Source organism: Sprattus sprattus, assembly GCF_963457725.1.
Source record: "Sprattus sprattus genome assembly, chromosome: 3".
Taxonomy (NCBI): Eukaryota; Metazoa; Chordata; class Actinopteri; order Clupeiformes; family Clupeidae; genus Sprattus; species Sprattus sprattus.
In genome coordinates, this window is record NC_137922.1 from 45,412,847 (window position 1) to 45,427,810 (window position 14,964).

The 14,964-nt window shown below is 46.4% G+C and overlaps 3 protein-coding genes across 3 annotated transcripts in view; 2 read left to right on the top strand and 1 right to left on the bottom strand.

The window, feature by feature from the left end:
* Positions 1-152: 152 nt before the first annotated feature.
* supt6h (SPT6 homolog, histone chaperone and transcription elongation factor) lies at positions 153-6,110 on the bottom strand. The gene has a single exon (XM_080833881.1). It carries the CDS (start codon positions 6,051-6,053, stop codon positions 822-824), a length of 5,232 nt encoding a protein of 1,743 aa, XP_080690007.1. The 5' UTR covers positions 6,054-6,110; the 3' UTR covers positions 153-821.
* A 274-nt stretch (positions 6,111-6,384) lies between these two features.
* On the top strand, positions 6,385-10,600 carry arf2b (ARF GTPase 2b). The gene is made up of 5 exons (XM_080836002.1): positions 6,385-6,457; positions 7,497-7,652; positions 7,792-7,902; positions 8,121-8,245; positions 8,676-10,600. Exons 2-5 carry the CDS (start codon positions 7,505-7,507, stop codon positions 8,835-8,837), a joined length of 546 nt encoding a protein of 181 aa, XP_080692128.1. The 5' UTR covers positions 6,385-6,457; positions 7,497-7,504; the 3' UTR covers positions 8,838-10,600.
* Positions 10,601-11,607: 1,007 nt separating this feature from the next.
* The window catches only part of grb7 (growth factor receptor bound protein 7), a gene marked incomplete at both ends in the record, with an annotated part of 13,042 nt that continues 9,685 nt past the window's right edge, over positions 11,608-14,964 (top strand). The window contains 3 exons of the mRNA XM_080835282.1: positions 11,608-11,643; positions 13,771-13,931; positions 14,259-14,394. Coding sequence (XP_080691408.1) covers positions 11,608-11,643; positions 13,771-13,931; positions 14,259-14,394 — 333 coding nt within the window. The remainder of the gene's footprint in view (positions 11,644-13,770; positions 13,932-14,258; positions 14,395-14,964) is intronic.

Genomic DNA, 14,964 nt, shown 5'->3' on the forward strand with positions numbered 1-14,964 from the left:
TGTGATTAAAACCATCTTTAAATTACTGTCCAATGTTATGTACACAATCATCCCCATTAGGCCTAATCAATACAAAGAATGCCTTAGTCTTGCATTTAATTCACATAAAAAACTTCAATGCTGTATGTCAACTTGATTTATTGTAGGACAAATTCAATTTCTAAGTTACAGAAGAGTAACTGAATTTAAAATTCCATGAGTCCTGAAATGAATTAATAAGAAGAATAATACAAATAAAAAAGGTAACACAGCTGCATCACAAAATGGCTACCTATCAGAATAGACACTGTTGCCAGAGGATACCTGAAACTGTTCTGATGCCATAATTATTATAACACTGATGTCATTACTAACATCAGCAGCATATGTGTTGTACTTCACTTAGGCATGCCTGCTGTTGGATTAAAATGCTGTCTGTTCACAGTGTTCAAAATATCTCTGGTTTAACCTTACAACAAAATCAATGTAACTGGTATTTACTCTTCAAGTCATTGCATCATGGATGTCTGTAGTTTGTCTGGGACACTGTCCTTCCACAAAAAAAAATAAACGAAATCAGAAATGTATAACTAATTAAACTCAATTCACAAAGCTGGACAAGCCCACACAGAGGCTTTAGTAGTATGATGACATACATATGACTGAAAACATTTGTAAAAATACTATCGTTATGCTTTTATCCCGTTAAGTCCTTTTTCAACACAGAGATGGGATGGGAGCATTAAAGGGAGAGAAAGCCACTGCAGACCAAAGGGACAGAAAGAGCAGAGAGGGGATGGATGGCGTTGGCGTTTCTGTTGCTGTGACTCTCACCTCAGCCTCTACTGGTCTGTTTCGTCCAGCAGGGGCGTTGCGTCGCCGGCGATGGACATGGGAGTGCTTTCGATCATGGGACTGGGTGAAGGGCGCGGTGTCATGCGCGGCGTCTTCTTGCGTTGCTCGGCCTCCTTCTCCTGCCGCCACTGCTCGGCCATCTTGGCCCAGTCCACCGCCGTGTTGCTCTGCTTGGCCTGCTGCTGCTGCTGTTGTTGCTGCTGCTGCGACGACGACCTGCTGTGGGACGAGGACGACTTGGACGAGGAATGGTCGCCGTAGGAAGACTGTGGCGTGGTGCCTGGGTACCTCGGCGTGGGCACCGACTGGATCTCTGGGGTGATGAAGCCCCCCATGTAGCTGGGCGACGTCATCGGGTAGTTGGGGGTTGTTATGGGCTGCTGCGGCGTGGCAAAGACGTGGTAGGCGCTGCTGCTGCCCCCGCCACCGCCCGAGCTGCCTCCTCCGCCACTGTAGGCATACTGGCTGGAGCCCCACTGGGCCGGGGTAGTGTTGGCGTTCTGACCCTGGGCCTTCACAGCCGCGATGGCATTGAACATCTGGGAGGTCATGTTTGGCGGGAGGGAACTCACCGCTCGTGTCAGGTCAGCGATGTTGATGTTGGCGGGGGTGGCGTTGACTGATGCGGGTGTCTGTGTTCGGCTGCCACTGCTGGGGGTTACACCGGGCACGGGCTCGTGGTAGTGGTCCTTGAACCATCGGAACAGCCCGTTGACAGTGGGGAACACTCGCGAGCGGTAGCGGAAGCCGTCCGGGGTGATGGAGACGTACTCGATCCTCGGCTTCCCCCTGGGCTGGTAGCCGAGCAGGAACTTCCCAGGCAGGTCTCTACAGGCTGAGATGTAGTAGGGGATGAATGTGGGCTTCTCCCTCTTTGACTTGACCAGCAGCTCCTCCATCTTCTTCCTGTTGCCTCCATCAGTCTCCTGAAAGTACTTGTGGTAAAGGAGCTCGCGCGCAAACGCCGCCAAGGGCTGCACAAACCTGGCTGTGATCTCATCTAAATCTTCATACTCCTCGTTGTTAATCCACAGTTTATGTCCCAGGCTGAAAGCGTTCTCTTTGCCCTCTTCACGCACGTCCACGTGCTGAAAGATCCCGTCTCCCACCTTCCATGTGAGCGTGAGGTGGCTCTCCCCTTTGCTGCTTGGCCGGAACACCATGTCGCCCTGGTCCATGGTCTCCATCATCTTCTCGGCCTGTTTGAAGTTGATGTTGTGGAAGGACGGGTGAGCGATCACTCGCCTGATGTAGGTGGTCCTCTGGTTCTTCTTCTTCAGCTCCTCGTCCCGCTTCACCTCCTCCGACTCCGCATCAAAGTCATAGTAGACGTCCTTGTGCAGTTTCCACTCGTTGTTCTTGTCCATCAGGTCAGACGTTCGGCAGGTGAGGTCGACGCTGAACTTCTCAATGTCAATCTTCATGATCCGGCAGTGCACGGTCATGCCGACCTTGACCCTCTCCTCTGGGTGCTTGACGACTTTGTCACTTAGGAACTTAGTAGGGATGAACCCCTGGACGCCGTTGTCCAGACGATTACGCACGCCGATGGCCTGGCCGGGGCAGGAGCCGCTGTCAAAGTGGTTCCACACCTCACTGAGCTCAGGGAAGTTGTCCTGGCGACAGAACGGGCACTGCCACAGCCCTGTCTCGTCGTTGCGGATGGCCTGGTCATAACTCTCACCCTGCGGGCGCCGGTGAGCAATGCCTGTGACCACACAAGTGATCAGCTTGCCTATGTAGAAGCTCTCCGGCGTCTCTTTGGTCAGCATGTTGAACACCTGCTCAGAGTTGGGCGACCTGTACTGCGCTCTCAGGTCCTTGTACCTGCAACTGAGCTCGGCGCGGATGTCGTAGAGGGTGATGCCCTTGTTGCCGTAGCCTTGCCGTTCCAACTCCTCTGCAAAAGCGTCCAGGTCCAGGTCTTTCAGCCTCTCTGGGTTGTCCAGGATCTCCTCCAGCGCCCCAGCAGGGTTGGCGTCCTCTGCCGACTCATCATACTCCAGGGCGTCCACCGCCATCTTGCGCGCCCACTCATAGGTCTCGGGGTGAACGCGCGAGCCATCCAGCACCTCGATGTAGGAGTCTGTGCTGTCGCCCAGCGAGGCGGTGTCGATCTTGATGAAGCCGGCGCAGTTGATGAAGACTTTGGGGCCCATGTGGCACATGGTGACCAGCTGGGTGCGGTTCTCAAGACGCGTGTTGTTCTGTTTCAGGATCTTAAGCAGGTGGGCACCTTTTCTTGGGCCCAGGCCGCAGATGTACTGCACCAGGCTTTGCGTGTATGGGTGAGCAATGGCGCGGTTGACATCCACCCCCACCTCATTCACTCTGTTGATAAACTCACGGTAGAGAGCAGTAAGGAGCTCGTCCTTGTCAACCTGCTCCTGAAGGGGGTGGAGCTTGAGACAGAGGATGTCCTCATCACTACTGCAAATCTGGGCAAACTCCACCAGGGGGTCCTGAATCTGCCTGGCCACGGATACTGCCTGTCGCAAAAGTGGGGGGTAGTCACGGAAGTCTGCCTCTGATTTTAAGCTGTTCATGTAAAGCGTTGCCAGATCATTGTTGACTAGCTCCACCCCTACGGCAGGCAGAGAGGAATCCTGTTCTAGTTCAGTCAGTGTGCGCTTGATGTCTTCCATCACCATTTGGGAGTCACGGTTTTCCGCACAGACAGCCACAACATGAGGCTTCTTGCTGAGGAGAAACTTTTTGAGGCTCTCAATGTCATTCAGCTTCTTCTCTCTTTCCTCCTCATTCCACGCGTTCCTCCTTTTCAGGAAGTGGGGGAGGCGCAGGAAGTCGATGACTTCTCCTTCTCCGTTGATCAGACAGCAAAACACCGGCGTGTCTCTGCCCTCTGTGTAGGCCACCCCCATCACCCGGATGCCCTTGCTCTGCGTCTCGTCCATCAGGTCATCATCCTCCTCCATCTGCTGCTCGGGCCGATAGGGCGCCACTTTCAGCCAGTTGCAGAGCTTCTTGCAGCATGACCTGACAATGTGGTCCTTTGCCTCTTCGATGAGCTTGAACCTCAACTCTTTGGTCATCTGCGGGTAAAGGAACTGCTTCAGAGCTTGTTCGATGGCCATGGCTCGCTGCTTATTCCACTCCTGCACCTGGTGGCTGAACTCATCTCTGTAGTAGAACTGCTTGATCTCCTCGAAGTAGGTTGCGTCGCCACCGTAGCCACTGACGCCCATTAAGTCGATGTTCATGTCCATTGTAAGCAGGCCCTCCTCCTCAGCTTGGCCCATTTTTAGGAACTGCTCTCCGGTCAGCTCTTTCACTGGCTTGTTTTTTAGGAACTTAAAAGCGTAGGCATAGTGTGACTCATCTATGTCCTTTTTGCCCTTTTTGCTGGGCTTGATATTGACCTTTGCCCTCTCCTGGAAAGTCTGCCGGATCACATGCCTGACTAAAGGTTCACGGGCGATCTGCAGGGCCACCATGTAGCGTGCAGCTTCCAGCACTGCCTCAGGAGTGCTAAACTGGGTGCAGATGTAGTCTTTGGCTAATTCAAGGGGCTCAGCTGGGAACTGTTCTGTTTCGTGCCGCTGGTAGCTGTCACGCAAGTTCTCACCAAACTGCTCAGGTGTCAGACCAAACTTTTTGGCAAGGCCATCAAGACCTACTTTTTGACAGATACTGTACATGTCTCGGCGGGTGGCCATCTTTAACACAGGGCCCTTGTGCTGCGGCTGCTCCTCCTCCTCCTCCTCCTCCACCTCCTCTTCCTCCTCCTCACCATCCTCATCTGCAGAGATTTTCTTAATCTTTTTAATTTTTTTCTTAACAGCTTTGGCTGCATTCTGCATTTTAGGGATGTCCTGCCCATAATACAGTTGGAAGTGTTGGTAAACATCTCGGAGTTCATCAAAGGACTGAACGTCTTTCAGTCTTGTCAGGTCTGCAGTGTCCAGTGGCCGGACAGCATCTGCCAGTGGCTTATCAGGATCAGCTGAAATTTGCTCAAACTGATATGACTGCATCTTATTGAAGAGGCGGGTTAGGTTATCTTTACGTGTTCTCAGGTGAGTCCACTTTGCATCCCAGTGCCAGACTTTCCACAATGCATTAATATTTAGCTCTGGCTCAACATACTCTTTTCTGTAGAATGCAATAAAAGGTACCTCAAAGTGCTGGTTCCTCATGAAGTTAAGAGCCTCTTTGATCTTGCTGACAGTCTGGGGCTGTTTGTAACTGAAAGTGGTGTTAGAGCCTGGGTTCAGATAGTCTGTGCTGTCCTGCATTGAGATGGTGGAGTTGGAGAAGGCATTTCTGAAGATCCACTCCGCCTCCTCCTCCAGCTCATCATCCTCGGCTGGCTTTACTGGTATGACACGCAGCTGGAATCTCTCTGGCATGTCTGTGCTTCGTATTTCATTGTCCTGGTCAGTCATGTGGCTCTTCTCCAACTCACTGGGCTCGTAGACGTCAAAGATGCTGCGACGACCCGTTTTCCTCTTTACCTGCTTTTTGGGCCTGTCCCAAGACTCATCTTCTTGATCCTCCTCCTCCTCTTCTCCCTGGTCAAAGGGCTCAGCGTCAAAGTCAGAGTAGTCAAAATCCCCACCAAAGATCTCCTGGGCTTCCTGAAGGGCCGCATCTGTATAGCCAGAGAATTTCTTGCCTTTTTTCTTCCTCAGTGGCTGGCCATCATCATCCACAATGAAGTCATCAATGTCCGATTCTTCATCTTCTTCCTCCTCCTCCTCAGCGGCATGGGCCAAATGCACATCCAATGTCTCTCCATCTTCAACCTCCCCATCTACCTCTCCATCACCACCAGTGAAGATTTCATCAGCAATCAAATCCTTCTCATCATCCTCTTCGTCATCGTCGTCCATGTTTCTCAGACGTTCAAATCGTTTTTTTCGTCTTTTAACTTTGACACCCAAGTTCTCTTCAATGAGATCGAGGTCATCCTCATCCAAGAGATCATCATAGTTACGTTTCCGACGGCGATGACGGACCTCTTCACCCGAATCGCTACCACTGCCTGCTCTACTACCTGCAGGTTCCTCTTCATCATCCTCATCGTCGTCGTTTATGAGCCCGCGCAAGTTTCCACGCTCATCCTGATCCTCTGGATTCAATTCTTCTTCTTCCTCCTCATCATCCTCTGTGAATTTCTGAGTCTTTCTGGGTTTCAAGTCTTTCTCCTCAAACTCTTCCTCAGACTCTTCAGCCTCACTCTCTATAAAGTCCGACATGTTTACTTTTACTTACGACAACTTATTTGCAGAGAAATGTGTTGTAATCCTTTGAATTTTGAGCAGGAAAGCGCGAATTTATTTTTACAACAGTCCGCAGCGTTGAACAAACATGGCAGCCTAAAACGCGTTTTGTTTTCGATGGGGTTGATGGGATATTTCCGGGATGTATGTCACTCCACCTGATGGTATGCGGTTGGGTAACGTATTGAAAAGGAGGGACTTTTTCGCATTTCAGTTGTTTGGTTGGAGCAGAGGCGGCATTTGTCATACTTGGATTGGATGACCCTGCATTATGGGTGGAGTTTGCAAGGCCGGTTTCTTCTGAGTTGTGCGATACGCCATTTTGAGGTGACAGAGAAAATAGCGGTGAAACAGAAGAGTCGAGAAGCGGCAATTTAAAGGTGACTACAATAATTCATATTCTATAATGTCCCTACAGAGAGCTTCTAATTTAGATGCAGTTCATGTCACTAATAGAACTCGGTCGTTATCTTCTCAACTGACCTCAAAACTGGTCACCGCATATGACGCGACACTACCTAGCTAACGTTGGCTAGCACTGGCGCTAGATTGGCAATGAAATGGTTAGCAACCAAGGTAGCCATCTAGTTAGCTTGGCTATCAAGGAAGCTTAGGGTGGTGTTAAACGATTGATATATTGAGCCTCGAATGGCAAGGTGAACACTTTCATCTTTACATCTTCACTATGGATACGGATTGCCATTGTAATAATGGTTGTTAAAATCAAGCATTATTGTTATAAGATGTGTTCCGCTTAGAGCAGATGTAGGATAGTTCCGCAACTGCCACATAGCAAGCAGGCTATTTAGCACGCAACGTTAGCCTTTCCTGCTAGAACTAGAAAAGAAAACTTTGTAGGGAGGATGACGTTAGCATTTGGTAAGCAAGCTAGGGAGTGTATGAACGAACATAGCTGCCAAATTATCTCCTCATTTATTTGAATGGAACATGTGCACAGTCACATTTGTTAGAACCTCGGACGTGTAGTGCTGTGGATTAAGTCACACTTGTCTTGTGGCTAAACGCAATTCCAGCTGGTTGTTGGAAAATCCTAGCTAATGTTAACCAAACGGTAGCCTTTTCGGCCTTCGCTTTCTGCTAGTTTCAGTGACCAACATATGGTGGATTAACTTTGAATGGCTGTAACGTGTAGGGAGCAGTCAGCTGACAGTCTACATTTGTCGTCAAGGTTAATGCCTATAACTCACAATGTGTAAATGTTATTTTGGAGAACCTCTGATATTGATAACGTTACCGCGTCGAGAGAGATAGTTCGGTAACGTTAGTTTTTGTTTACCTTGCAACGTCACGACATATCTATGCCATGTCTGGCAGCTCAGCAAAGCTACACCTTGAGCTTTACGCCTGCTATGGGTTTTCGGAAGAAAAAAAAAAACATTTTTTTTGTATCTCTCCCAGTTGTCAGGATGGGAAATATATTCACGAACCTCTTCAAAGGCCTGTTCGGCAAGAAGGAGATGAGGATCCTGATGGTCGGGTTGGACGCTGCTGGAAAGACTACAATCCTATACAAACTTAAATTAGGAGAGATCGTCACCACCATTCCTACTATTGGTTAGTAATTTTCTCTGTCTGTTGGAAGATTAAGCTAATTTATTACATTTTGCAATTTTTTTTAATGTGTCTTTATCTGATTGGAGGTGTCCAAATGATTGCATTTTGTAGCTCACATCTCTTCATTCCGGTTTTGCAGGTTTCAATGTAGAAACAGTAGAATACAAGAACATCAGTTTTACAGTGTGGGACGTCGGCGGGCAGGACAAAATCCGGCCACTTTGGCGCCACTACTTCCAGAACACTCAAGGTTAGTAAAAAGACTAGACTGGTTAAGAGATCAGAACTTTTTGCAACTTTAATCAAGAGACCCCGGGCATTATCATTTAAAATATATATATATTTATGATAAAAAATGTTGTTTAATCTTTTGTTATAATTGATTTATTGAATCAGGTATGAATTATGGATCATACTTCTCTTACTATACTGTTGATGGGCTCCATGTTGTCCTTTCTTCCAATCCAGGGCTTATTTTCGTGGTGGACAGCAATGATAGAGAGAGAGTGAATGAGGCACGCGAGGAGCTGACGAGAATGTTGGCTGAGGACGAGTTGCGTGATGCTGTGCTGCTTGTTTTTGCAAACAAACAGGTAAATGGGATCAGAATCGGTGCTGTTGAGCTACCCGCCCAAACCCCTACACATGTTTTGACAGACCACAGACCTATAATCCTTAATCCAAAAATAGAAGTTGGTTTTGTATATTGCTTCCATATACCAACATAAGAGTATGCGGTGATGTGCAAGCCAAACCATACGCTGTAAGCATTCCATTGGTGTACATTATGCCATAGAAATCTTTAGTAGAACTAAATGGAACCGTATTCATACAGTATGGGACTTTACAATCCACTTCAGCAAAAGCATGTGATCTCTCCATACCGTGTTGCACTTGTATTCTCATAATTTGGAGACTGCAGAGAATCAAGTGCGATGATGATGATGAGGAGGAGGAGGAGGAGGAGAAAGACATTATGTGGATGTGACAGAACCTTAAACGATTGTGGTGTTATTTTTGTAGGACCTGCCAAACGCCATGAACGCGGCTGAGATTACAGACAAGCTGGGGCTTCACGCGCTTCGCCACCGCAACTGGTACATCCAGGCCACCTGCGCCACCAGCGGAGACGGCCTCTACGAGGGCCTGGACTGGCTGTCCAATCAGCTCAAGAACCAGAAATGAGCCATTCCATTAGTCTGTTTGTCTCTTTGTATGTATGTGCGAGCGCACGCATCTGAGTGTGTGTGTGTGAGTGTGTGCGTGCGTTTGTTTGTGTACACGCAGCACTTGCTCAAGCCCTGACTGGCCATCCCGTTTCCTTTATTCTCAACCCCATCGGCTCCCTCTGATTTCCAGTGTACAGTCAATCTGGCTGTGGTGCACATAACTGCTACTGTGTGTGTGTGTGTGTGTGTGTGTGTGTGTGTGTGTGTGTGTGTGTGTGTGTGTGTGTGTGTGTGTGTGTGTGTGTGTGTGTGTGTGTGTGTGTGTGTGTGTGTGTGTGTGTGTGTGTGTGTGTGTGTGTGTGTGTGTGTGTGTGTGAGAGAGAGAGAGAGAGTTTCAGACCTGAGGATGTATGTTTACTATGATTGTGTGTGGGTGTGTGTACGGAAAGGCTATGCCTGTGTCTGTTAGCTGGGACTGGGAATGGCCCTGGCGTGCCTTTGAAACAATTCCTGTCCTCTCGTGAATCCCCTCTGTAACCCCCACCACACCACACACCTGCCCCCCGCCCACCACCCCTCCTAACTGGCCCAATGCACGGTTTCCCCAGCCCTATTCTCGCTCAGCTCTCCTCCTCCCCCCTCCCTCTGTCTCTCTGTAAGCATGGTTTTCATAAGGCAAAGAAAGTCCCAGGATGAAAAACAAATGCTGGGCTTCTCATCAGATCCACACAGTGCTTAACTTATGTCATTGGTGTGCAGGTTGCATGGACAGTGGTTTGCATTTATAAACACATTGGCTGTTGTTAATTTTGTGTTCTTGTGGTGTTTATTAGAATTGGGCCCCACTTATGTCAAGGTAGAAAAATCTCCATGGTAACCTGTATCAGGTTGGAAGCAAGATGTGAAAGAGAAAAAAATATATATCTTCCTTGATCATTCTTTGCATAGCCTGAAAATCATGCAAGCGGTCATCTTTTCTTTTCTTTTTTTTTCTCTCTCCTTGATTGCTTCCTTTCAAGTTTTTTCACCAGAATTCGATACATGCAGTGTGGTGGCTCTCAAACATCTACACTACCGTTTTTTCTTTTGTTTGATTTGTTTTAAGTTTGTTTGATTTGTTTTTATTTTGTTTAATTAGAGAGCAACCAACTAGCACAACATAGCGGAGGACGAAGGGGGCGTTGCCATGCCCACACCCCACCAACCCCCCGATCCACACTCCTCTTCCCAATTTGGTTCCATTAAAAAACAAAAACATAAAAAAAAAATTGCAAATGTCACCCCATGCTCATTATCCCAAATTTTTAAAAACAAAGAGAGATGGTGTATAACTTGACTTTATAACAATGGAAGTAAGAACATTTCATTTCAGTGTCCGCTGTTGTAAGGGTGAAAGCGAAGGACGTTGAGTAGGGCCGACTACAAATCGTCACAGGGTTAGCAGGCCAGCTCGCCATTCCAGCAGTTTTGGTTGTCTGTAAAGAATGTTACTACAAGGAAACCAGCAACATCCAGAGGCTACAACCATTGCTCTTTACAAAAAAAAAATGTTACATTCTTTTTTTGTGTGTGTGTTTAATATTTACATTTATCTCTTTATGTTTTGTTATACTACAACTGTTTGACCTAACAGACTAGGAACATGTGGGCATATCTTGTGTATGGATGCACTGTACTGAATTCTAGACGTCAGGGCCCATAGCAGTGGCCAGTGAGATTTTCTGTATGCAAGATGATTCCAACGAGAACTCTTTACCCCTCAGTAAAGAGTAGACCATTGCCCACTGAGTCTCCTGATATTCTTTTCAATGAAGGCACCAAAATTTCAGTTGAGTACAATGAAGGAATGTTCTAGAGAAGTGCGGTGATAAAGTAGACTGACAACGAAAGCATGTGTCTCTGTGTGTGTGTGTGTGTGTGTGTGTCATGATTTCCTATGCCATATAATTTGAGGAAGTGCTGCTGAGATGCCATGGTTTCCTGATTTATGAACGTTATCCTGAAACGTGTTAAAAGTAGAAACAAGGTAGCATTGTATTTTGAAAGGCTACAAGTTTGTTAAGTTTGGATTTATTGAATGTGAAGATTTAATTTAGCCCCTGCTTGAATACACATATGGCTGGTTTTGCAGAGATAGGGAGCATGACTCCTATTCTCAGTCAGACCTTACTCAACTCTAATCTAAGTCCAGGTATATTCTTGAGGTTCTCAAAGTTCTTGAACTGTCCCCCCCCCCCGCAATCAACACATATTGTTGCACAAATAGTCAACATACCTAATGCAAAAAGCGGCAATCTTTTGATATTAGTATTTAGTTTATTCCCCAAGAAAATTGGAATTAAGTCATCTATAGAAGACAAAATAACCTGGCTGTTCAAAGACTGCCTAAGAATAGTGCACGCCTAGTTCTTAGACCTGTGGTGGTTTTTAAATCTTAAGATGTAACGGGTGAGTTAGTAAGGAAAAGGGTTTATGTGAAGCATCAATTGCATTCCCTTCACCCATATGGCGTAAGCATTAATTTATGGTTTAGAAGAGTCACCTACGTCGTCTCCAGGACACGCTAATCCGTCCCGCCTCGTGTCAACCTTTGGGACGCACCTGCAGAAGCTTTCGCCCCGCCTACGGACCGGGGTGTGTTGAGTTTTGACCGGTGAAACTTCTAACAAACTTGTGCATTGAGTGACTAACAGGATGAAGCCAGTAGCTACCCTATGCTGCCGGAGCAACTTCACATCAATACGGTACGTTTACATTTTTTTTATGCTATTGGCCTACAAAGTTGTATGATGGAATTGGACTACTTGTGGCGCACCGGTGTGGTAAGTGCCAACCAAACATGTTTGTTAGTTTATGTGGTCGCTGTGTCTTTAAGGCAAAATATCTAAATACAATAAGCACTTAGCACTCCAGTTCTGATGAGATGATAAACTAAAATTGTGGCTTTGGCTTGTAACCTTAGGCTAATCTGCCGTTGTAGAGCAACCTTTATCAATCTTGTGTAGCGTTGCCAAACAAGAAAGGCGTGACTAATATCAACTCGTTTCGTTTGTCAGGACACCGTTCTTTTTATACCTTTTTTGTTTCCCCACTTACTCACTTCGTTAACAAGCTAGCTCGGGCTACACGTCCTCAGTCACAACATGGACAAAGTGCACGTGTATGACCTTATCGGTCATGAATCGGAACACCGCAATCAGTCACTGGCTGTGCAGTGCACGCGTTGCCAGGTGTCTGCAACTTTCTCATCTCTTTGTCACTTTGGTGTATTGGCATTACAAAAGAGACAGAGAGAGAGAGAAAACATATAGCAGGCAGTGTTTTAATTCTGTCTATATTTATATATGTAGGCTTACGGGTGTGTGTGTGTGTGTGTTGCATGTATAATATTTGCATAATCTATAATCAGCCTTGTTGCTGTTGTTATCCACTCTTTTGGCCAGACAACGACTTGCGTCATATTGTGTTAGTCCTTCACAATCCCTTGTATTACAAATTACAGTGGAGCATGGCTTTTCTCTTTGCCTCCGATCTAAAACACTCACTCCAGTGTATGAAACCTCTGTGCACTCACAATATGTGTGTTGTTTTACCGTCTTCTTAGTCGCTTCTCTGATTTAACGGATGTGTTTAATGTATTAGAAATGCCGAATAACTAGAAATGACAACTTCTAGATAGCAGCTGAGTTTCAACAGCTATGGCCCAAAGGTGTCCCAGTTCAGTTTTGGACGGAGGGGGTCTCTGTGGGCATTGTAGTTGGCTTTAGGTTCGGAAAGGCACTACCTGATACAGGAGTGCAGTTTGTTCCTGGTGCACAGTATAATGAGCCTTTATGTGGCGCTGCCAAATAAAAGCGTCATTATGCCGCTCTATTCGCCCTGTGCTGTTTGCTATTCAGACACAAGAGCAGTTACCTCACCCTGATCACCTAATCCAGGCTATTACTGCCTTTCAGTCCTGTCTTCAGTCGGGTGGCATACGTCACCCATGTAAGAGTATTCATGGATGTAGCTGTTTGTTGATGTGCCTGGTAACAAGAACATGTGCTGTAGGCTATTTCAAGACAGTTTGTGTAGGAGTGTTGTTCGTTTATGTTTGATAGATAGACTATAAAAAGATGATGTGTGTCAGGTCTTTCAGAGCTCGGAGCCTTTTGTTTTCGGGTTCCTGGTTCACAATGAAGTCAGGCGATGTGATTTGTTACGATGTCTCCATGGGTGACTGAGTGTGAGATTAATTACAGATCGCAAGTGTGACTTGCAAGACCCACAACACACACACACACACACACACACACACACACACACACACACACACACACACACACACACACACACACACACACAGTGTCAGAGCCTACAAAGAAATCAGTTTTCAGCTGTGGACCATACTGGTTTTCTCATGATTTGTGCCCGTGTGTGTTGTTTTCATTCTGCAGCAGCATGATGACACAGAAATAAACCATTTTTGGATTTTTTTCTTTATTTTCTGTATTCATTTCTAAAACCTGAAGGTGCATTTGAGTCTGGACTGTGTCTCAGGTGCATGATGGATGACCATGTGCGCAAACAGATGTTCTGTTTTCTTTTCAACTATCGCAGCAAGTTTTTTATTATTATCTTCTCAGGAAATCAGAAATAGCAGAGACAACATTCCTTGCAGTGTATATTTTATTTGATATATGGAAACTATTTCCTGTAAGATTGGCCTCACTTATGAAACTGCAAGTAATAATTTACTCAGTCTGCTTTTTTGACTGAGTTTCTTTGAATCCCCCCCCCACACACACACACTTTCACTCATTCCCTCAGCACTCTTCCTTTCTCATCCTCTCTCCCCCCTGTGTCATATCTCTCACTCCCTCTCTCTTCCTCTGCTTTTTCTTTGTTTTTCACCGCCACCTCACTCCTGCGTTTCTCCTCATGCTGTGTTGTTCTTGTGCCTGTAGCCCAGTCAAGAGATGGAGGTAGATGGGCTGAGTTCTGAGGTGTTTGATGGGATGGGTCCAGATGACCTGATGTCTCACGGCTCAACGCTCTCCCTCACCCCCCTCATCCCCTGCACCACATCACCTCCACGCCGCTCCTTACCACAGAGCATTCCTCTCAGGTATGACCTCACACTCACACACACACACACACACACACACACACTCACACTGTTTCTGTCTTTTTCCCAATCCCTGTCTCACGCTCAACCTTCTCTCATGTTCTTCCCTTTCTGGCAGTTTTACAAACTTACACAAGCATCTCAACTTACTATGTCTGGTATTCAAGTAGAGAAGTTGCCCTTGATAAAAAAGAAATAACTTTTTCATAAAGTGTATATACAGTTATACAGTTCAGTGATTTTTTTTTTTTTTCAGCTTTGCTGAATCATTTGATCTTTCTTTGTTGGTAATAACGTTAATGAATACATCCATCCATCCAATTACAGATCCAGAAATGAGACGAAGGCTACACAGGCCCCCAGCATACCCAATCCGTTTCCTGAGCTATGCAGCCCCTCAAACTCCCCTGTTCTCATTGGCTCTTTGGCAGGAAAGAGCAATCCATCTGATAAGGACAGACATGTAAGTACCGATGTCTGTTTTGTCAGTGCTTCATTTCCCAGAACATCTTTTTTTTTCTCACCTTGTGATTGGCAGAACACTTGCAGGCAGTGGCCAGTCAGAATTTGATATGCTGATCCCCATAATTGTCCACTACCTGAACAAGAAGCAAACAGGCTGTTAGAGTGCCATTATTATAGTGGTACATTTCTCTGAAGGGGTGAGGGAGAGGGCATATAGCCAACAGCCTCAGAGATGTCAGTGGCTCCACCCTGTTCCTCTAAACTTCGCACGAACTTCGCTTCGGTACGAACTGATTGTTTGGGTGAGCGGTTAACAATGAAACGAGTTCAAGTGAATTTCATCTTTCTGGCATTACTCATAACTGACATTGATCCATGAAATGCTCTCATTGTCGTTATTTCAGTTAATGAAACCCTTTTTATTCAAAACAACAAATCACCTCACTCTTTTATCGCAGCCTCTTTACAGGGTTGATATATTGGTCATATTGGAGTGTTTGGATACAGCATGTTCTAAATCGTCTGTTCTGCATGTGCAGCTAGACGCATTTATCTGCCTCAGTCTGGA

Bases quoted from the DNA above. Each gene is read 5' to 3' on its own strand.
- supt6h (XM_080833881.1), bottom strand. From the start codon at position 6,053: ATGTCGGACTTTATAGAGAGTGAGGCTGAAGAGTCTGAGGAAGAGTTT.
- arf2b (XM_080836002.1), top strand. From the start codon at position 7,505: ATGGGAAATATATTCACGAACCTCTTCAAAGGCCTGTTCGGCAAGAAG. The intron at 7,653-7,791 runs GTTAGTAATTTT...CCGGTTTTGCAG, and splicing joins CACCACCATTCCTACTATTG to GTTTCAATGTAGAAACAGTA. The intron at 7,903-8,120 runs GTTAGTAAAAAG...CTTCCAATCCAG, and splicing joins CTACTTCCAGAACACTCAAG to GGCTTATTTTCGTGGTGGAC.